Source organism: Gracilinanus agilis, chromosome 4 (genome assembly GCF_016433145.1).
Source record: "Gracilinanus agilis isolate LMUSP501 chromosome 4, AgileGrace, whole genome shotgun sequence".
Taxonomy (NCBI): domain Eukaryota; kingdom Metazoa; phylum Chordata; class Mammalia; order Didelphimorphia; family Didelphidae; genus Gracilinanus; species Gracilinanus agilis.
Genome location: NC_058133.1, coordinates 160,238,955 through 160,263,028, shown reverse-complemented (window position 1 = coordinate 160,263,028; position 24,074 = coordinate 160,238,955). Strand labels below are relative to the sequence as shown.

At 34.4% G+C, this 24,074-nt stretch overlaps 1 protein-coding gene across 10 annotated transcripts in view; it reads left to right on the top strand.

Moving 5' to 3' along the window:
- The window catches only part of TTC13 (tetratricopeptide repeat domain 13), a 97,704-nt gene that overhangs the window by 41,179 nt on the left and 32,451 nt on the right, over positions 1-24,074 (top strand). For 2 of the 10 annotated variants that reach the window (XM_044676130.1, XM_044676129.1), the window contains exons 4-11: positions 2,954-3,024; positions 6,465-6,530; positions 8,207-8,299; positions 10,089-10,205; positions 11,213-11,323; positions 18,683-18,765; positions 21,753-21,894; positions 22,338-22,512. In XM_044676130.1, coding sequence (XP_044532065.1) covers positions 2,954-3,024; positions 6,465-6,530; positions 8,207-8,299; positions 10,089-10,205; positions 11,213-11,323; positions 18,683-18,765; positions 21,753-21,894; positions 22,338-22,512 — 858 coding nt within the window. The remainder of the gene's footprint in view (positions 1-2,953; positions 3,025-6,464; positions 6,531-8,206; positions 8,300-10,088; positions 10,206-11,212; positions 11,324-18,682; positions 18,766-21,752; positions 21,895-22,337; positions 22,513-24,074) is intronic. The other 8 variants (XM_044676132.1, XM_044676131.1, XM_044676134.1 and 5 more) reach the window with 5 other exon arrangements.

Here is a 24,074-nt window from a genome sequence, read left to right as displayed (position 1 = left end):
TTTCTACTAAGATAAGGACAAAATGATTACATGATTTAGACAAAATGTGAAATAAATTAGAGGAGCATGAAAAATTATACCTGTCAAAACTATGGATGAGGGAAGAACTTATGACCAAACAAGAGATGGACAGCATTACAGGATATAAAATGGATCATTTGATTATGTTAAGTTAAAAAGATTTTGGACAAACAGAACCATTGAGTCAATATTAGTAGGAAAGCACGAAAGTGAGAAACATTTTTTACAGCAAATTTCTCTGATAAAAGCCTCAATTCTGAAATACATACAGACCTGAGTCAGATTTATTCCTCAGTTGATAAATGATCAAGGGATATGGACAAGTTGTTTTCAGAAAAATCAAAGCTATTTATAATCATGAAAAAATACTCTAACTCACTACTGATTGGAGAAATGCAATTTAAAACAACTCTTACATATCATCGCACACCTACCAGATTGGCTAATATGACAGCAAAGGAAAGTAATAAATATTGGAGGGGATGTGGCAAAATTGGGATGTTGTTGCATTGCTGGTGGAGTTGTGAATTGATCCAACCATTCTGGAAGGCAATTTGAAACTATGCCCAAAGGGTTTTAAAAGACTGCCGGCCCATTGATCCAGCCATACCACTGCTGGGTTTATACTGCAAAGAGATAATAAGGAAAAAGATTTGTACAAAAATATTTTTAGCCACACTCTTCGTGGTAGCAAAAAAATTGGAAAATGAGAGGATGCCCTTCGATTGGGGAATGGCTGAACAAATTGTGGTATCTGTTGGTGATGGAATTCTATTATGCTCAAAGGAATAATGAACTGGAGGAATTCCAGGTGAACTGGAAAGACCTCCAGGAATTGATGCAGAGCAAAATGAGCAGAACCATTGTACACAGAGACTGAGACACTGTGGCACAATTGAATGTAATGGACTTTTCTATTAGCAGCAATGCAATTATCCAGGATATTTCTGAGGAATTTATGAAAAAAGAACACTTCACATCCAGAGAAAGAACTGTGGGAATAGAAACACAGAAGAAAAACAACTGCTTGATCACATGGTTTGATGGGGGATATAGACTCTAAACCAGGGGTTGGCAACGTATGGCTCTTTCTGCAGGAACCATAAAGTCAATTTTTTTTCAGGTGCTGTTACAGGAGCATGTACTGTGAGCACTTTATGGCTCTCATGGCCAGAAAGGTTGCTGACCCCTGCATCATCCTAGTGCAAATATTAATAATATGAAAATAGGTCTTGATCAATATTACATGTAAAACCTAGTGGAATAGCTCATTGGCTACGGGCAGGGGAAGGGGTAAGAGGAGGGAAAGATGGAACCATGGAAAAATATTCTAAATTAATTAATCAAATAAACTTAAAAAAAAAGAAAAGAGAAATGACATGTTGGAGGGAATATGAAAAAATAAGGACACTAATGCATTGTTGGAGAAATTGTGGACTTATCCAACCATTCTAGAAAGCATTTTGGAACTATGCCCAAAGGCCTCTAAAATGGTGCATATATCCCTGGGCCCAGAAATACCACTACTAGGTCACTACCCTAGAGAGAGCAAAGACTTATATACAAAAATATTTGTAGCAACTCTTTTTGTGGTGGCAAAGAATTGAAAATTAAGAGGATGCCCATCATTTGGGGAACAGATTCACAAGTTGTACATGATTGTGGAGTAATATTATTGTGTTATAAGAAGTGATGAGCAGGATGGTTTCAGAAAAACCTTGGAAGATTATACGGACTGTGCAAAATGAAGTAAGCCAAACCGATCATTGTACACAGTAACAGCTATGTCGTGTGATGATCAACTGTAAACGACTGCTATTCTCAGCAACACAATGATCCAAGACAATTCCAAAGAACTCGTGATGAAAATTGCTGTGTGTATCCAGAGAAAGACCTGATGGAGTCTGAATGCAGATCTAAGCATAATTTTTTTACCTTCTTTATTTTGGTTGGATTTTTTTTTTCTTTTGACCTGTATTTTCTTTTCCAGCATAGCTAATATGGAAATATGTGTTGCATTATTTTACATGTGTAATCTATATCAGATTGCTTGCTTTCTCAAGGGGGGAAAGTAAGAGAATTTAAAGCCAATTAAAAAAAGGAATGTTAAATTTTTAATTGAGAAACATTTAAATAAATAAAAATATGTTGGGAATAAAAAATCAATAAAACTTCTCTTCTGTCATACCTCCTCCTCACTGAAATGAAAAAAAAAAGTTCCACTTTCTAAGGAGTATAATACATATGTAATTGATCATAGGATGTTTAATTGCCATATGATGGTTGAGTAAATTAAAACATTTCGCAGGTTTGGGGGCATGTCTCTATTTCTACTCATTGGACACCATTTAAAAATATTTAAATAGAGGGGCAGCTGGGTAGCTCAGTGGATTGAGAGTCAGGCCTAGAGACGGGAGGTCCTAGGTTCAAATCCGGCCTCAGACACTTCCCAGCTGTGTGACCCTGGGCAAGTCACTTGACCTCCATTGCCTACCCTTACCAATCTTCCACCTATAAGTCAATACACAGAAGTTAAGGGTTTAAAATTAAAAAAAAAAATTTAAATAAAATTATAAGAAAATTAGAGTTACTTATTCCAATTTGTTTTATAATCTGTACAATTTATTATTTTCATTCAGTCATTTTCAGACGTATTGAACTCTTCCTGACCCACGTGGGGTTTTCTTGGCAAAGATACTAGAGTGGTTTGTCATTTCTTTCTCCAGCTCATTTTACAGTTGAGAAACTGAGGCAAAGAGGGGTTACTGACTTGCCCAGGGTCACACATCTAGTAAGTGTCTGAGGCCAGATTTCAACTCACAGAGATGAGTTTTCCTAGCACACTCTCTTCACTCTGTTACCTACTTGCCCTTAATTATCTTATGCATTAATTTTACGTGTTAATTTATTTCCATTTTGTTTTGTTTTCTAGCTATTGCTTATGTACTGATTGGCAGTGGTCTCTATGATGAAGCAATAAGACATTTTTCATCTATGCTCCAGGTAATTTTTCATCTAATATGTAATATAATTTTAAAGTTAAAGTCTTAACCAAGATAAAGATTTTTCCACGCAGGACAACATATTTTCTATGAAATGATGTTCAGGGCTCTTCCAGATTTAGATGGTAAGAATAATTATTGGTCTTATTGTTTCTTCTCTTTTTTTTGGCTGTGAAATTAATTTGTTTTATTGATCCCAACAGCGTCTACGTAAATTTGAAAACTAGTAATGTATTTTTGTACAAAACAGTTTACTTCGACTTTAGAAGATAGCTATGTTGAATCCAAGCAGTCATTTGTAATTATAAAACTTAGCTTACAAGCAGAGAATCATTGAATTAAGATTAAGTGATGTTTATCTTGTTACACAGAAATTGGTTAGTTAAGAACATCCATTTATGGTTTTGTTTCTGTATGATGGTATAATTTCTGCCAAATATGTGGACCATCAGATAGATTGCTGGCTAAAAGCATTTGTTAGGAGAGGATATTTACATTCATTATAAGGATATTGAAAAAAACTTGTACTTCAGGTTCTTTTTTTTCCCTTTCTTTTCTAATTGTTTCCTAAATGTTTACTGTAGGTATTCATTACATTTTGTTAATATCCTTACTTAAGCATTCTTCATTTTCTACCTCAAGCACTGCTCAAAGATTTTGTTTCTGTACTTGCAATTGTTGTGAATGAGTATCAAAGTATAACCAACTTAAGGGTTTATTAAATAAAAAGTGTTGATGAGACAGGGCAGCTAGGTTATATAGTGTATAGTGTACTGGGCTTGGAATCAGAAAGACAAATCTTCCTGAGTTCAAATCTGGCCTCAGACATTTACTAGCTGTGACACTGGGCAAAATTAATTAACCCTATTTGCCTCTGTTTCCTCATCTGTTGTATGAGCTGGAGAAGGAAATGGCAAACCATTCCAGTATCTTTGCCAAGCAAACTCCAAATAGTCATAAAGAATCAGTCATGACTAAAAAAACAACATTAATATGATAGATGTTTATATTGTAGTTTGGAACACTAATTTTAAAAACACCTATTTTTATTTTTTAATTAATTATGGTATGACTCCTGCTTTGGTTTATTTCAATTGAGAATTCTAGGACTAAGTAGTTATGGATTGTCATTATTCATTCATTGGGCTTCAGGGTTGAGGTACTTTATGAATGGTTTTTTAAGTGTGCTGGTTGCTTGCCACTGAAACATTATAAAAATTGAAGCCTATTACATCAAGGGAATCTTCCTGGATTGAGCAAGGAAGGGCTTACTTATAGTGGGACAATTACAAGAGCCAACACTAGTTTATTCCTAATAACTAATTTGAAACAAGCAATTATAGAAATCAATAAGTGTCTAATTTATTCATTATTCAAAAATTTTTTTTCTTGGCAACCTTCCCAGTACATGTGTTTAAGGAGAACAATCTGTTAAGATTTTGCAAGCCAAAAAAACCCTCACAACTTTGTAAATGTAACCTACCTCATTTACTAGCAGAATAGACTTGAGAAAATACGACATTGAGTAGGGTCATGATGCATTTATTATGATATGTATTCCTGCATAGTTTTCTTTTAGAAGTATGTTCTAGGGGGCAGTTAGGTGGCTCAGTGGATTGAGGGCCAGGCCTGGAGACAGGAGGACCTGAATTCAAGTCTGACCTTAGACACTTCCTAGCTATGTGACCCTGGGCAAGTCACTTAACCCCCATTGCCTAACCCTGACCACTCTTCTGCCTTGGAACCAATACACAATATTGAGTGTAAGATGGAAATTGAGGGTTTTAAAAATAAATTTTTAAAAAAAGGAAGAAATTTGTTCTAGATTGTGAGTTTAGACTAGTTCATTTTATTGCACTTACTCCATTATACTAACTACTCCTAGAAATAATTACATGAAAGAGCCAATAATATAAAATCTATAACTTATTCACAGAAGGAAAAATTGTATAATTGTTTAAAATACATACACTGTAAAAATTGTCATACAATGAATGGAAGCTGCTTCTTTTTTGCAATGAAGTTCCAGAGGACTATAAAAATGTTATCTCTATCTTGTTCACTGGAGCTATTACCATAGCATTCTTAAGATTTAACTTTATATTTTCAAAATTATTTATAATCTTTTTTATTAGCATTTCTTCACAGAAATTTTGTTTTTGGGAAGTGGAAATGTTGATTAGAAATAAGAGAGTGTTCTAGTCATGAGCAAGGTTATAATCAAGTTGGTTAGAAAGAAGCTGTCAGTGTCTCAGGTAAAGCCTTATGTACCTTTGTGGTGTCATCCTTGTTCTGAACCTTGGATGTCCAAATTGAATGAAATGCAAATTCATTAGGTTAATAAGGGACAATTAGTCTCAAGAGGACTGATTCATGCTAGCCAAGATCACAGGAAACTAAACTATAAATGAAAAAGTTTATTTTATTAATTTGTAGTGGGTCATACATTTCTGTTGACTGGGTACATTCTTATTCCACAACTAAGGACATTTCTTTTGAGTTTTAAGATAACCTGGGAAACTTAATTAGCAACAAAAAGTGATTTATTGGTAAGCTTGGGAATAAGATCCAAGGGAGTTGAATAGTTTTGTTGGCTATTATGTTCAGGCTATAGTGAAACCTGGAAAATTTTCCTAACTTAAATGTAATTGCCTATTACAAATAATCCTTGAATTGTGAGTGTCCTGCTTGGGAACACACATGTTAACCAACTTTGCAGAGATACTCAACTGACTCTATAGCTCTAGAGACTTCCTTTTCCTCTTTGATGCCATTAAGAGTTTGCCTCCTCTTCACTGTACTCCCTTGACACTGGCTCAGGTCTTACCACCCCATTCTAGTAGTCTCAAGGAGCTTACAATTTTGCTTTGAGGAATAACCCTGATTCCATCTTCCACATTGCTTCTAGAGGAGTCCTTGTTTAGCTGTCTTTCACTTTCCCTGCTGTTGGACCTGTCCCCACTACACCTAGTGCTTCCCTCTCCACCATCCATCATCAGAGTTGGCTCAGTTTTATTACCCTTTACATCCATAGCTACCATACCTTCTTTCTACCCTATACCAAACCTACCTTGCCACTGGATCATTTCCAACTTACTTCAAGCTCCTTTACCTCCTTGTTGTCTTTGGTCCGATTCATTTCCTTTTCATCCCCATTTAACCATTTGCCAAAAGGAACTACTTTTCTAGCTGCTCCTTGGGAGCCATTATTACTAGAAATTCTGCCACCATCGTCCCAGGTGCCTTCACAGAAGCCCTTCAGCCTCTGCCTCTGCTTCCCTTCTACCCAAACAGAAGCTATTTCAAATCTCCTGCTTGAACTAACTCATAAGAGGTATTGTCCTATTGAAGAAAACATTTACCTGAGACATATATCTGCCCTAATTAGTAATTAGTGTTTTATTTATTAATGCCTTGCTATGTTTTTGTTTTCTTGTCTAGGAGGAGCCAGAGCTTGTTAGTGCAATTTATGGACGAGGGATAGCCTATGGAAAGAAGGGACTACAAGTGAGTATTTGATCATGGCAGGTTCAATAGAAACTACTGTGTTGATTTATATCATCAAGGAATATAATTCTCACCAGATGTTTGAAGAAACGCTTTAGATGCTATAAATTATTTTATTTGAATATTTTTTCATAAAAACATTTCTAGAATATATTGCATAAGAGAGGAAACAGAAAAACTATGAAAAAACAGAACTAAAAAAAACCCATAGTGGTCTAGAGCCATTTGGTATAAGGGTCAATAGCCCTGTTGATTTCAGCAGTCTTTGAGGGCAATCTGTAGTAAAGCCCAGGAAAGTAGTTTATCATAATTGTTTATCCTTGGACCATATAAGAAAGGCTTAACTATATTTTACATACTCCATTTAGGAAGATAACTGAGGTGGATGAAATCATGCCATGTTCTGTTGGTCTAGATCTAAGCTTATATAGCTCCTGCTGAAATTAGATTTGGACAAAAAAGGGTTGAATAGGATCTGGATTCATATATTTCCAGGGATGATGGAGAATCAGCCAGGTATAGACTAGAGAAGTGTCCAGCATACTGCTGCCAGCCCTGCAGCCTACAATACTCTCTAGGGCAGCTGAATAAGATAAAAATGTAATTAGGGAACACTTAACAAAATAAATTAAAACATATTAAAACATAGGTAACATTACATTTTAAAACTAAGTCAATATGTAGCCACAAGGATTATTATGTAGGATTAGTGACCCCTGTTTCTATTTGAGCTTGATAGCACCAGTGGTATTGGAAGACCTCTGGGTTGGAATTAGAGGGCCCTGCTATGTACATGCAAGGACCTGTTTGGTGCCAGTGGTACAAAAAACAGGATAAAAATGTCTGCTTTTTAGAAGCTTCCAGGCAATTAGAATTCTCCTCTCTAGGCCTCAGTTTCTTCATCTGTAAAATGATGGAGGTTGGACTTAATGACTTCTAAAGTTTTTCTGAGTTCTAAGTCTATGATCCTATGGGAATTTAAAAGCTCCATAGGCAGAAGGTCAGGGTTGAAAACATGTTAGGGAAAAAAATTGCCCTTAACTTCAAGGAGGAACCATTTAAAGTCTCCTGTGGTTTCCTTGGACTTCTTTGAATTGTAAGTTAAAAAATCAAAACTATATTTTTTTAAAAAGTGTTCTTATATTTCATAAATATTACTTTGGATTTTTTAGTACTCTTCAGAGTTCAGACTAATACTCAGGTATTATTTAATTGTCTCTTTCAAGCCCTTTGAGAAGGTAGGAAGAAAGTGATATTAAACAGCCATTTATAGACCTGAAGGTAACTATGTAAGCAGATTTTGAAGCTCTCAAAGCTCTCAGCACCTGTGTACAAGACCAGGCTTGATGGCTTGCTAGAAGTCAAGAAGACTTGGGTTGAAATCCTTCCTTCCATGAAAACTGGGATATTTATAATTATAATGAATTATATTAAGGTACACATGAATAAGGCCCCATTAATCCAAAATGATTCTGGTACTATGATAGAAAAAGTGATTGGTTAATATGTGGGAACACTGAGGAATCTGAACAGCTATTAATTAAAAAGTTTGTCTTAGATTTCTGTCCTACCATTCATGGTATTACTTTTATTATTAATTATTATTTTATCAGAAAAGCACTTGATATTGTTTTCAAGAAATGATATCTCTCATATGAAATTAATTCCTTTTTAAGGACATTAAGAATGCAGAACTTGCTTTGTTTGAACTGAGTCGAGTAATTACCTTGGAACCAGATCGTCCAGAAGTATTTGAACAGCGAGCTGAGGTGAATTCCCTTGATGTTCTTCTTATCACCAGACATTGGTACCTTAGCTGGATTTTAGTGTCTCTAATTTTCTCTTCTTTTATTATCTTAATTTTTCAAAAAAATTTCCCTAGCACTATGTGCTCTTTTATAGGTAACTAATATCTTTAAAGGTAATTATTATTCTTACAAGAAAATTTTTAGCATTTCTCACATCAAAATGAGGATCATAATAAGTGTAGGCAAGAGACTAACTGTTTATCAGTTATTGTGAATGTATATGGCATCATGTTTTGATATTTATTGTAAAATTTTAAGGCAAAATACAAAGTGACATGTTGATTTTAGGAATGTAATTATCTTATAATCTAAGTCCTAGTTAAAAGGTAAAAATCTGCAAAAGCTGTAATAAAATTACATTTGTCCTTTGTGAAGATAAGAGTTTATTGTTTCATTTTGTATTCATTTTACTGCACATTTTGTGTGAAACTGTTATTCTGTCATTTAACAAATATATTTAAGTATTCAATATGTGCAGTGTACTTTATATACATTGTGGCCATAACTAAGTTTATTTCTGCGTATGATTTTTTACAAGTCATTTAACTAGGTAGATTTTGGAATATTATATAGGCAGATTTCAATTTGATTTAAATTTTTATTAACAGCTTGGACAAAGCAAAGGCTAAGAAAAGGAAACAATAAATTTTGAAAAAGAAAATCTTTTCTTAAATGACAAGCCCAAAAATTCCCAACAATTCTCAGAAAATCAGACAATGGCAATTAAGTTAAATCTTTCTCAAAGTAAACTCATTATGAACACAAGTTTTTTCTGTTGTTTTTGTTTTGGATTAGAATCTTTCCAAAACAAAAATTGAGTCCCATTATTTGTTTTATTATAAATTGATAACAGAAGTAACAAAAAATGATTTTCTTGTTTACATGGTCTCAAAAAGTACAAGTGGATGCTTAATATATACTAATCTATGATTTATTTGGTACGCTTGTGTCCTAGATACAAAGTGTGTGTGCATGTGTGTGAAGTGATATAATCACATGACAATCTTTGATTCTGCTAAAAATTTGTACAGATTGAGCATTTCCAAAATGAGACTAAGTGGCCTATGGAAAATTGAAGTGTTACTGCATACCATTTGGTCATCAACATATCTTTTCCCTTTAACTTTCAAGACCCTAACTTCACCTCTAAATAATGACCAAACATAAAAGTATATCCCCAAAGAATGAGGGTTCTTTAGAAAGTTAACCAGTGAAAATGGTGTCTACCAAGTTAGACACAAATGAAAGGCTAGAAATTTGCAAGCTGTCATTCAACCCTAGCTATATATAGAACATGCTACCATGGAGTATATATATAAAGATTGTGGTAAGCCATGAAATGAGTCCAGAAATGTGACTTGGTTTTATGATTCAGAGATATCACTCAGATGAATCCTTTTAGCTATATTTTTAACTCTGCATGTCAAGTTCTGATTTTGTAGAATTTGAAAGATAAATAAGAGAAGAAAAATGTGCACATATCAAAAAAGAATAGCATCTGTTGCCTCAGAATGTGAAATGATGTGAAAGCAATTGTTATGTAGTCAATTCACTAGTGTTCTTCATTGGACAAAGAAATACTCCATTTTGTTTTCTTTAGCTATTTGAGCAAAGAACAAAGAGGTCACCTATGTGCTTGTTAACTTTTAAAACAGAAAGATGAAATTAGTATTGAAAGATTAAAAGTGTTCGTCAGATTTAGGGTGACCTAGATCTCCATCCAGCTTAATGAAATGTCTTGGTTTTGTAGATACTGTCCCCTTTGGGACGAATCAGTGAAGCAGTAAGTGATCTCACTAAAGCTATCCAACTTCAGCCATCAGCACGACTCTACCGACACAGAGGGACCTTGCACTTCATATCAGAGGTGAGCTGTTTTTGCTTTGGGATATTTTCCACAATGGTAAGAAAGATTTTACATTCCTTCTGCCTCAGAAAACTTTGTTGATGATAACATGGAAGAGGAAAAAGAGGATGGTTGACTGGCAGTTGCACAATGGAAAGCATTTATGAAAACATTTTCTTTTCTGCAGTAATATCCAGTGAAAAATGCTGCATGTCTAAATTTTACTTCTTTCTTTGGTTGTCTTTACTAATTGACTAGATTAGGATAAGAAAAGTAAGGAACAAAAGAAGAAAACTTGGCTCAGAAGTTGTATTTTCACTCTTCATAGATATCATGGATACATTTCAGCAACATCATTATTTAACTGTTATCTGTGATTCTGAGTCTGGACCAACTATTATAATGTGACTGGCTTTTCTAATAGTCCTTTAATGAGGATTATAGCCCTCCTTAGACTGTGAATGCATATAGCTATAAAAGTCATTTGACTCTTGAAAGATAGTTGTTGGTTGACGAGTTTACAACTGGTTTCATTCAGGTCTGGTACCTTTACAACAATAATCCTTGAATGGCAATTAAACTCCAGCTGATGGCCTAGTTATTTTAAAGATAATTTATACAATGACATTTCATTATAACAAGTCATTTGAACAGTTCACAGCAAGAAGATTTGCTCTCTAAGTAGTGTTTGATGGAGCTGAAATAGAGGGTTTATGTTGGGGGGAAATGAATTGACCAGTAAAGTGGCTACATCATGAAAGATATGTTGGAATAATCTCAATTGTATGGTTGTGATAAAAAATAGTTGAGCATTTGTGAAGGATTTCTGTTTTCCACCACTTCTTAAAATAAGCATAAATATCCTGGTGAATAAAATATAAGATCTTGAAATGAGTCCTAAAACCAGATGCTTATACATAGTAATAAAATGAATTATACTTTGGTCTCAACTTGTCAGAAACTGCTGATGTTTGAATTTCTGATTGAGTACTTTTTATTTCTTAGTGGTTTTCCTTCCTTTCTTGTAGGACTATGCAACAGCCCATGAAGACTTTCAGCAGTCTTTAGAACTGAACAAAAACCAACCTATAGCTATGCTATACAAAGGTTTAACTTTCTTCCACAGAGGCCTTTTGAAGGTAAAAAGTGTTATAAAACATACCTTTGAGTAAAATACACTAATTTTATTTGAAAAATGAATTTTATTGATGTCTTTTGTTTTTACAAGTCATTTCCAGACAGAGCCAACACAGGATTTATTGTGCCCTCTCTGCTAACAAAGAAAAATAATTAAGCAAAACCAAAGAATACATTGACCAATGTATGCAACATTTATCACTTGTAATCTCCTCCTTTGCAACCAATATAAGGGGAATATGTTGTTTAATCATCTGTTCCACAGAATTGGTTATTTCAGTCTTCTGAGAAGTCCACTTTCTTTCATTGTTATTTCTTATTGTAGTTCTTGTATATAAATTATTCTCGTAGTTGGACTTACTTCATTCTCTATTAGTTCATATAAATCTTCCAATATTTCTTTGGGTTCCTAATATTCATTATTTCTTAGTACTAAATAATGGTCCATTTTGTTCACATGCCACAATTTGTTCAACTATTTTTCAACTACTGTGCATTCTCTTTCATTTCCAGATTTTTGCTACCAGGAAAATTGTTACTCTGATTACAAAAGTATGGAAATGGTTGGAATTTTTAATTCTAAAGGATATTGATTCTATATATTCTTGCAGGGCTATGAATAAATGAGATATAGGTATAATGAATTTTTAAAATTTATTATCCAAAGTTTCCTTTATTCTCCAAGAATAAGTATTGCTATTACTTGTATACCTGAATAATCTTTTTACTATAAACAAAACCAGAAGAATATCTGTGCCTTCTGTAACTGTAGCTAAATGGAAAAATGTTTTCATAGGCCCTACTTACAGTGGCAGTTAAAGGAGTTAACAGAGTTTTATTTTTTGTACAGAAGCAACAAGAAACATTTCATGAGACATTTGATTATATTATGCTGCATTGCTTATGAGAGGCACTTGCAAAAAGACTACCATGAAGAAGCCTACAGCTTGGGTTTCAAAATCTGTTGCAAAAAACAAGGATGCAATCTAGCAATAACTTCTAAAATCTTCCAAATTAAGCGAACATATACTTTTGGCATGCAGTGACTTGAACAGAAAAGTCAGATTAGAGGACAGTGAAAAACCTTGAAAATCAGGAGCAAGAAACTGGAAGCCCAAGGCTTATAAACTGCAGAAATCTCACATTTTTTTGTATCATGAAAACTTTATTCTAGAAGAGAGTTAGGAAGCACCAAGCAATAGCAAGATTTGAATAACATCATAAAATACAAAATTGGCTCTATCTTAATGGATAAGAAACAACTAAATACAAATCATAGAATCACAGATGTATCTGTCATCTATCTAGCTCTCTTTGTAGATGAGGATACTGAGGCCAGGAGACAGTAAATGAATTAATCCAAGTTCACATAGGTAATAAGTGACTAGAATTGAAATTAAGTCCTCTGATTCCAAATCTAATGCTCTTTCCACTGCAGAGTGACATATGAATCATTTCTAAATCAGCTGTCCCAAACCTTAAAATCAAAATCAAATTAGAAGAAAAAATGAAATTGAGGATCTGTGGTGTACAATTAAAACTCCTCCAGCCCAACCTTTTAAAAAAATAATTGACATCTTAAAAAGGGGAAATATACAAGCAATAAAAATTAATATAGACTATCAACATTCCTTAAGAAAATCTAATCATTGTATAGTAATAATCACAACAAAGAAGCCAGAACATAGAAAATGCATGTTAGCAAACACTTGATCTTTTTTTTTTTAAAGAGATAGAAGCCAAAAGCAATACTGATTTAGGATATCCACAAATTTGTACAGTCTTAGAGAAGAATGGAGGAAGGGTTTGAAGAACATTTATCTACCTAACTGGGTCTATAATCTCATTGATTTGGATGTTTCTTCTAGTGATGCAAATTATAACCTATTCATGCCTGCACAACCTGAATCTCATAAAAGTCCACACAGAGAATCCACTAAGTATTCTGGAGACTTTTCATAGTTTCTCCTGCTATCATGAGGATACCAGTAAAGTGTCTGGACTCTCCACTTAGTTATCACACTATGAGCAGTAACATTTTATAAGAGAGACAGAAGCTAGAAAAAAAATAATTTTATTGAAAGCTTAGTGAGAGATCCAATTAAGCCAAATTATCCCAAGAGTATTTAAAGGTCAAGTTGGGACAACAAACAGATAAAAAATGGAAAAGAATTATCAGGATTTTTATTACAAACTCTTTTCCCCTTCATTGACAGTGGAGCTCACCACATTTGAATTGTGCCATCATATTTGCTACATGGACCTATAGGAATGATACTTAAAGAGGAGAGATGGGAGCCAAACCAGGGCAAGTGTACATGGACAAAGGAAATCTACTAGAGGCCATATAGTTTTGAGCCTGTCAGGGTTTCATTTTTCAAGATAACTGGAAAAAGGTAGAATGTTAAAAGCTTGGAAAAATCACAGATGTTATTACTGTTGCAAACAGGCAACTTAGAAAATATTAATAACCAACCCATATGTCTACTTTCCCATCACTATAAATTAAAAAAAACAACAACCTGAATTGAGGACATTCCAGCTGGCCTCAGTTTCCTGATCTTTGAAATGATGGATGAAATCCAAGTTCCCTTCCAGTTTTAAATCCACATTCCTTTGATTTTGTGAATGTGTGAAAAAGCAACAACAAGGCTTTCAAAAATGATTGAAGTCTCATAATTGACTAAAAGATACAGAGATTATAAAAACTATTATGATCATTGTTAATATATTAAAAAGCTTTTGATTCAATAGAGCAAAATATAGCTTGAAAGACTTTATTCCACCCAAGTGTCTTCTTTGAATAATCTAAAATGATAAAAAGCAACTTCTTTGATGCTATAACAGAGATAACTGGGTGATCTTCTGATTATCAATATGAAATTAGGCCAAAATAGGGAGATATTTGCTTGCCAACAGTGTTTGGCAACGTCATAGAGGGTGTCCAATGCATATATGGTTCTTTGTGTCTTGCCTTTAGAGGGACAACAAATAATGTTATCTTTGTTATCATATCTTTCAAATAATCTTGTATGACTTTCAAAGACAGAAATAATAGCTAATATTTACATAGAATTTTAAGGGTAACAGCACTTTACATATTACCCAACTATTCATGGGAACCTCCTTGTTGTAGGAGAGTCTTTAAGTTGACTTTTTGTTTTACTAAATTGAATGTCAACCAGCAATAAGCACAGTGGAATCTTGTCTTCTCTATACCTTTTAAGAATCAGCTATGGAACTATAAAGATTTGATCTGCTATAGAATATAATCTGTGAATATAACTTATCTCTTCTCTCACTTGAGATTTTATTGGTGTAGAGAATCCCCTTTACAAATTTGCAACTAATCTGTAATAAATAGTCTTAGAGCATTGTTTGGGGGCACTAAGAATTTAAGTGATTCATCCTTAGTTATATAATTAGCATGTTTCAGAGACCAGATATCATCTCTTGTCTTTGTTTTCCTTCTTCACATTTATTTTACCATGCTGCCATTGGTGTATAGATTATTCACATAAATTTGTTTAAGAGATGGAAAGTAGGTAAATGGGGAATTACTGATATTTTCTCAGTTACCTTTTTTCTTTTAAATAATAAGATCCAAGATTTTTTCCAAACCTTTATCTGTCAGATCAGATTGAGAGACATGTCACTTCCAACATAGATGTCCTTTGGGAATCCTTGGTCTAGTCCACTTGATCTTTACATGTTTCTTTTGTGCTGTTCTCCATCCTCATGGGACATCAGAGAATATGATGTTATAATCTAAGTGTGCCAATTCCAGTGTCATAGATGGAGAAAAGCTTTTATTACAGAATTCTTCACAGATCCTTTCTATTGTTTATGATCTTCCTTCTAGTTTCATTTTTTTTACTTTTTTTTTCATTGTTGTTTTTTTTTTTACATTTTTAAACCCTTAACTTCTGTGTAATGTCTCATAGGTGGGAGTGGTAAGGGTGGGCAATGGGGGTCATGTGACTTGCCCAGGGTCACACAACTGGGAAGTGTCTGAGGCCGGATTTGAACCTAGGACCTCCCATCTCTAGGCCTGACTCTCAATCCACTGAGCTACCCAGCTGCCCTCTAGTTTCATTTTTAAATGTTCTTAGGGTTATTTTACTAAGCAAGTCAAGCTTTCTGGAAACTTATTTTGCTTTTCAACACATTGAATTCTAATTTCCTCTTTTTATGATTTTACAATACTCTAATTCCTAAGTCTTCTAATTACTATACTGTTCTGTGAAGAAATCCATACTTTGCATAAATTGTCTTCTACCATCTTCATCCATGAGATTTTACAAATGAATTTATTCTAATTGTTACTGCTTTTGGCTTCTATATTTTTCCATTTGACAAAAAGATCAAGTGTTTGTAGGCTGAGGTGGAGATGTGTTATATTAAGAATTTCATAGATGTCAAGCATAACAGACCCACATAATTGTCAGAAAATGCTTAGGTTGTATTGCAGAAAAGGTCACAAATTAACATTCCTGTTGAACCCCACCAGGCTTAGCTTTTTAGAATAATCCAAAAATCATATGTTCTAAGCCATATCCTTAAAATGTACCCATTAACTAATTGGAATTGCCTATAATTTTACAAGCCACTGCTGTCTCTTCTCTTGGTAAATGTTAGGCAGCCTCAGGATGAGATGTGGAGGTATCCAATTTGCTTGTCACTTAGTAGGACAGATGATAATTTATTTCTTTGATAATGAATGAATGGATTTGGTGCTCTTTGATTGTTGGTCTAATTGTTTTTTTTTTGTTTGTTTCTACTTGATTTCAAATCTTCTCTCTCTTATGTCCCCTCCTGTTTTGGCAAAGGGAGATAGAGAAAAATGCAACTTGGCATATGCAATAACTTGAAACAAAACATGAACCCTCATACTTTTAAAAGCAAAAGCAAAGTCCAACATGAATACTTTAGAAGGTCAAAGAATGACTGCCTTTGCATGGGTGGCGGCTAGAAAAGAGGAAATTAATGGAACAAAGAATATAGGTGACTTTCAGGCTTAAAAAGTTGGTGTATCTTGTAAGGCAAGAGCAGAACATATTGGTATCCAGGAAAGAAATCTAATTATAGTGGTTTTTAAAAATTAGTAAAAGATATTTGCTTAACTTTTCTTTTTATGTCCCTGCTAGACTACAAATCTAAATTCACTGAATTAACAAATAAGTAGTAATTTTCCCCCATTAATCATCTTTCTGAAGAGTCAACAAACTCTTGCTTGTTCTGTTGAATAAAGATGATTCCCCATAAGCAAATAAAGAAGGAACATGAAGAAAGAACTTTTTTTAAAAATTGAAAATGTGGTGGTTTGGGAAAAATACTTGGCAGGGCTATTTAAATACCTCTAGAGTGCTTCACATATACAAAAGACAAGGTATTAGTCTTATGTAATCTTAATTATATTCATTAGGTGTGATTTTTTATGTGTTTGGAATTTTTGAAGTAAAGTCCTTTTATTAAAAGTCCTGAAGATTATGTAATACAATAATAGATACTATCTATGGTTAGAGCTTTTTCTTTGATGAGAGTGGAAGTATATGCATGTGTAAAATGTCTTCATAATTAATTTTCTATTGTAGTACATAATGGAGGCATTGGCGAAAAGAGTTGATTTTTTTCTCTTGGATCCAGCATTTAATAATGCAACAGGATAGGTGGTTTGTTATTAACTTTTACAATATGCCATAAATATAATGGCACATATTACTAATAGGTTATATATAGACATAATATTTGCATAATGATGCTAGAACACACTGTAACACAATTGTACTTCCTAAAATAGTATGCAAGAGAATGGATCCCTCTGCCTTTTGAAGCACTTACATCACTCCAGGAGAAATGGATCAATTTTTTTTTTAAACCCTTACCTTCCATCTTAGAATCAATACTGTGTATTGGTTCTAAAGCAGAAGAGTGGTAAGGTCTAGGCAATGGGGGTTAAGTGACTTGCCCAAGGTCACACTGTTAGGAACTGTCTGAGGCCATATTTGAACCTAGGACCTCCTGTCTCTAGGCCTGACACTCAATCCACTGAGCCACCCAGCTGCCCCCCAATTTGTTTTGCTGATAACAGTTTTGCAAAATTTTACAATCTTAGGTGGATTAATGTTTTATTTTGTTGTTCCTTTCCTTTTTTAGAACATTTAAATCCTCTGGGATTCAGAACTTAGTGTTAGATCTTCTTTGTTTATGAAGACTTTCATTTAGACAATTTTTTTCTCTTGTTTAGTCTATTGGGTCAGCTAGGTTACACAGTGGCTAGAGGGCTGGGCCCAGTTTCAGAAAGACCTGAATTCAAATTTGACCTCAGATACTTCTTAGTAGCTTGTTGCCCATTCAAGTCACTTAACCTCTCTTTGGCTTGGTTTCCTCATCTGTAAGATGATGATAATAAAAGCATCCACCTTCTAGAGTTGTGAGGATCAAATGAAAGAATTCTGGCTAAGCACAATGCCTTGGCACAAAGCGAGTGATATATATATATGTGCTAGCTATTATTATTGTTGGTGATTCTTCTCATTATTAATGTTGTTGAACTTATTCAATACCTTAACAGCTATTAAACCTAGGCTACTGGATTTAATGTCTAGTTAAGAAGACTTGGTTTGAACCCTCCCTCAGGCGCTTGCTGAATCTGTGACGTTAGGCAGTTTACTTATCCTAGGCTAAGGCCTTAGTTCCTTTACTTGTAGAATGGAGATTGTTATATAGTACCTACCTCACAGGATTGTTGTGAGAATAAAATGAGAATATAAATGGGGACATGATTTTTTTTTTGTATACCATAAGGATTTATATAAATGGCAGCTGCTATTATTATTCTTGCCATTTTTGGTGTGTCCTTATGATATGGTCATTGTGGGGAGCACACAGATTAGTAATCTCCCACTTCCCAATACAGATCAATGATTGTTCTAGAGTTTAGAGCTTTAGAGAGTTTCTCCAGTACTGAGAGGTTAAATTGCCAGCATCTGTCAGAATCTGAACCAAAGTCATGCTTATTCTGAGGCCAGGTCTCCATGTAGTAGGTTACTAATTGTACTTTTCCAGACCTTTCTTCAAAGAGTAGTATTATCTTTATGAATTTTGTCATTAATCATCACAGAATTTTTAATTCTTTGACCCATGAGCCCAGTGAATTAAGTAGTAGTGGCAATATTTTTTCATTTTGCTAAGTAGTATAAGATTCAGAAATGTTTTATTCTTTCCTTTGAGTTAAAAGGGAAACTACTTTCTTTTAATTCATGTAGTATTTAGTGCCCTTTCTATTCAAAATTCTGTCTTCATTTATCAGTAAAACACAAAATATAGACTTATACAAAGATTTCTTAAAATTTTTGTAGGAAGCTATTGAGTCTTTCAAAGAAGCCTTGAAACAGAAAGCTGATTTTATCGATGCATATAAAAGTCTTGGGCAGGCCTACAGGTGAGTGGAAAGTGATGGTGTATTTTTTGAGAGTGGGGTTGATTTGTATGCCATCCAAAATCATAGTAAAATTAAAAGAAGCTTTTAATCTTAGATGTGGGATAAGAAGTTCTGGTTGATGGGATATACTGTTTTCTCCCATTTATGAGAATGCTGCAGCCTTTCTTGACTCTTGTGGCCGTGACTGCAAAAGGAACTGAAAGAGCAAAATTAGTTACAAAAAACCCACTTTAGATGCTTTGCTGTTTATTACCGTCAGAGTTCTGCAAATGTATGCCTGATGTTGCTAAACATAGACAGTGGTTAAAGAAATTTTCAGAAGAGTTTGCAAACCATGCTGTAGAAAATTCACCTAAATAAGACCCTAGAATTGGAAGGAGTCAAGGATTAAAATTAAAAGAAAAAAAATTTTTTTAAAGGCGGGCAAAGGGTCAACTCAAACAAATAAACAAAAAGACATCACCACAAAAGGTTATGATAGCAAATTCCTAGAAAAAAAAAGAAATATGGAACAAGGATGTGTGAATGTGGAACTTTAAAATTACCTTAAAGAAGCACCAAAGTTTCTTTGATCATAAATTTTCCCATAGTAATAATAGTAAAATAGTAGATGACCCTTCCTTGTGCTCTTTCGTTATTCTTTTACAAAGCTGCTCCTTCTTTTGTTTTAGATTACTAGAGTTTAATAAGTAAGGGAATCTGTCATGCTAATGCATGAAAACAGATTTAATTAAATAAAAAATTTGTTATATGAAAAAAATTAGATTAGTCATTGTAAATTATATGGGTATATGAATGTGTTACAGGGAGGTAACAAAATCCAATCTTTTTTCACATAACCACTTTTTAAAAAATTAAATTAAATCTCTGTTTCATGCATTAGCATAACAGGTTCCCCAGTTTATTAGACTCTGGTAAAATCTTAAAAACAAAAACAAAACCCCAAGCAACTTTATATAGAATAGTGAAATACCTAGGATAAGGGCAACTTAAAATTTTAATGACCACATAAGTCAAACTGTTTTCTCCAAGGTTACCAAAATTCTATTAGTTACTTAATCTGATAGTTTTTTTTCCTTTTAATCCTTAGCCTTCTTAACCCCTTTGCAGCATTCTATACTATTAACTGGCACCTTTTATCAAATATTCTTGCCTTTCTTTGTTTGACACTGCTCTCTCCTGGTCTTTCTCCTACCAATGGGCTATTCCTCCTTAGTCTCCTTTAGCTTTACCTTGCCTCATGCTTCATGGGCTCCATCATGGGCCTCCTCTTATTTATTTAAAAAAAAATTTTTTTTCTAGCTGAGTGACCTTGGGTAAGTCACTTTACCCCCACTGCCTACCCCTTACCAATCTTATGCCTTAAAACCAATACATAATATATAATATTGATTCTAAGACAGAAGGTAAAGTTTTTTTAAAAATATGTTTTCATTGATATTTTTCATTTAAGTCACCTACATTTTCCCTTCTTAAAGAATTATTCTTTATAATAAAGTGTAAAGAAAAGAAGGAAGAAAACAACATTTACACAATACTAAGCAACATATCAAAAAAGCCTTCCATTATATGTGGTATCCTATACCCATAGTTCCCTACTTGTGCAAAAATGGTTGGAAAAAAATGGTGTTATCTTATCTCTTTTAGGGACCAAGCTTGGTCCTCATAAGTTGCACAGCAACTACCCCACATCCCTGCCAGCTACCCTAGAGGAAGAGCAGGAGCAAATGTACCCCAGCATCCAGTGCCATTTGTACTCACCCTTGGAGACCATGAGCTTCACTATTTATCTTCACCCATTGTTACTTCTGTGGTTTTTTCTATATCTCTTCTTGGCCTTGTTTAAATCAATCTCTGACCTTTTAGGAGAAGACTATGTCCAATTCACAATTTTTATTCCTTTATCCCCATCTTCAAGCCTACCTTGCCCCCTAGTCCTGTTCTAACACCACCCAGTTCCTCCACTGTGCTCTCTGAAATTTCCTTTCTGTAATGAATGACACTTCTGTTATCCTGGACCTCTTCTTCTCAAGCCCCTTCCACATACTAGCTCTTTCTGAGACCTGGCTCCCTCCAAGCCATACCAGATCCACTAGGCATTGTTGTCTGGCTTGTGGACGCATCTTAAAGACCTCTGGGCCTTTCTGTCCACCCCAAAGCCAGACTTTTACATGTTATCTTCCTTAATAGAATGTAAGTTGCTTGAGGTCAGGGACTTTTTTATCTGGTCTTTATTTCCTCAGCACCTAGCAAAGTGCCTGAGACATAGTAGTTGTTGCTTAAGTGTTTGCTCAATTATTGAATGAAATGTCAGACTGGGAGTAGGAGACAAAAATTCAAGAGAAATTAGGGTTAAGTAGATACATTTGAGAGATGATAGTTAAAGCTAGGAGATTTAATGAGATTATAGAGAGAGAAGAGGTCCCAGCTCAGAGCTTTGATGACATCTACATTTGATGGGTTAGAAGAGGAGGATACAGGCCAGGGGCCTGAAGGTACATCAAATAGGTAAAAGGAAAACCAAGAGAAAAATGTTATAAAAAGTAAAGGAGAAGAGAGTACCTAGGAAAAGGGGTCCATAGTTTGCTCCAGGTTGTCAAAAGGGCCCATGTCACAAAAATGGCTAAGAATCTCTTTATGTAGATACAGACTTTTCTAGGAGTAGAATCCCTTTATGAGTTAAGGTGATTACATTACATTATTATTATTTGTAAAATGAAATTTTTCTTGGTAGAGTTCAAACTGCCTCAAAGACATTTTCTTATTTTGTTCTTATAACATGTGGGTAAGGTTTGGTGATAGATATAAAAAATGTGATGTGCCACAACTCATACAAGTAGTCAGTGGTGTAGCCTAGAATGGAATACAGGCACCAAAACTAGTAATAAAACACATTCTACATTTGTTTAGAATTCAACTAAAGCACATTCAGCACATCAACTAATTATATCTGTACCTTGTTCTTAATTATTGTGTGAAACACCTAGAGAACTAGGCAACTTTGAAGCAGCCACTGAAAGTTTTCAAAGGGCTCTGCTGCTCAACCAGAATCACGTCCAGACCCTCCAGCTCCGGGGGATGATGCTCTATCACCATGGCAGCTTACAAGAAGCTCTAAAGAACTTCAAGGTGAGCACCTCGGATGGAATTCTTGGAATGTCAGGTGGTTGGCTTTTATAGGCACTCCATCAAAATGAGTGTGGTGGGCAACACAAGGTTCAGTGGAAGAGAATGTTGGGTTTGGAGTCAGGGTCAGGGTTTGAATCCTGCCTTTGTCACTTAACTACCTATATGATTGGGGGAAAGTTTTTTTAACCTCTCTGGATCTCAATTTCCTTATCTATAAAATGAAAAGGTTGGATTAGACATCCTGCAAGGCTCCTTCCAGCTCTAAAATCTGTGCCTAAGATCCTATGATACAGAGGACAGAGGCTAAATTACAGAGCATTTGATCTGACTTAGCCCAGAATTGAAATTCAGTAACTCTTAAGTTAAAGATATTTTCTGAATAAAAAGTTTAGATGTGTTTTTAACTTAGATTGTCTGACTACATTTTTCTTCAATTCCTCCAGAGATGCCTGCAACTAGAGCCATATAATGAAGTGTGCCAGTATATGAAAGGACTCAGTCATGTGGCAATGGGGCACTTCTATGAAGGAATAAAAGCACAAACTAAAGTTATGCTAAATGACCCTCTTCCAGGCCAAAAGGCTAGCCCAGAATATCTTAAAGTAAAATACCTCCGAGGTAAGTCTGAAGTGTCAGAAAGCATGCCAACTTCCCATTTTTTTTCCTCTTATGAAGCAATATTAATTCAATTAACCAAATCTTTATTAGCGCAAGGCAATGGAAACATAAAAACAAAAATGAAACAATCCCTATCCTTAAAAAATATATATAGGGCAAAAATTAAACATTACTATTGCATCTTCATTTGAGTGTTAAAAAATTTGGCTTCAGATACTTACTAGCTGTGTGATCCTGGGCAAATCACTTAATTATGTTTGCCTTAGTTTCCTCATCTGTAAAATGAGCTGGAGAAGGAGATGGCAAACCAGTATCTTTGCCAAGAAAATTCCAAATGGGAACACAGAGTCACATGTGACTGAAAAGGCTCAACAACAGCAAAAAAATACCAAAAATTGCTTTCTAAAGATAGCTTGGATAAGAATAGTAAGAAAAGGGATTCTTCAAGGGCAAAGGTCCTTTAGGCCAGTCTTTTGTGAGTTATTGGTCCTTCTCATCCCACCCCACCCCCCTTCAAAAAAAAAAAAACACCTATCATGAGGCTTTAAGAAAATGTTGAATATTTTGCTTTGGGAAAAGAGGAAAGCAACATTCATTGAGCTATCTCCAACTATTTTTTTTCTTGTAGAGTTGAACTCATATCTTCCATTGTTTCATCTCATTTTTATTCCTCTCTAGCATTAGTTTTCATATTTTGTGGTTTAAGACTTTAGTTATCATTTTTTCTCTATAATTTGCCTGCTCATCGCTTCTTATGGCACAGTGATATTGCATCACAGTTATATACTGCAATTTATTTAACCATTCCCCAGTTGATGGACACAATTTCCAGTTTTTTGTCACCACAAAGAGGTGCTATATATATTTTGGAACATGTGGATTCTTTTCCTTTTTCCCTGATCTCCTTGGGAAATAGACCCAATTGCTGGACCTAAGTATATACACAGTTTTATAACTCTTTAGGCATAATTCCAAATTACTCTCCAGAATGGTTGGATCAGTTTATAGCTCCACCAACAGTGTATTAGTGTCTCTATTTTTCCACATTTCCTCCAACATTCCCTCTGCCTCAGATCCTTATGAAACTTTGTTATTCTGGACAAATTATTTAGTTAGTTGCCCCACAGATTTATTGTGCTGACCAAATGTGATTACATCAGTCAAGAGTTTTGGAGATTTTGAAGCTCTATAAACATGGTAGCTATTGTTATGATAAATGATGATGATGATGATAAAACTCAGAATTCTCGTTTCCTAATGTTCTCTCTGGATAAATAGTACCTTATTCAGTCATCTAATGGACCGTATTTAGTCATCTAAGAGACTTTATTTAGTCATCTAATACCTTTTTTGGCTCTAGCATTGAGAAAATCACCCCTTTGCTATTATGCTTGGAAAAATAGATGAATTTAATCTAAAATGACCTAGATTCTTTTGACCTTTTTTTAGCTTAGCACCTGAAGTCAGTGTTATTTCATGCTTTATTATCATTTAATCATAGTGACTTACTAAATTTAGAATGCCCACTTAAAATTCGTGAATAGATTAAATAACAGCTGGCT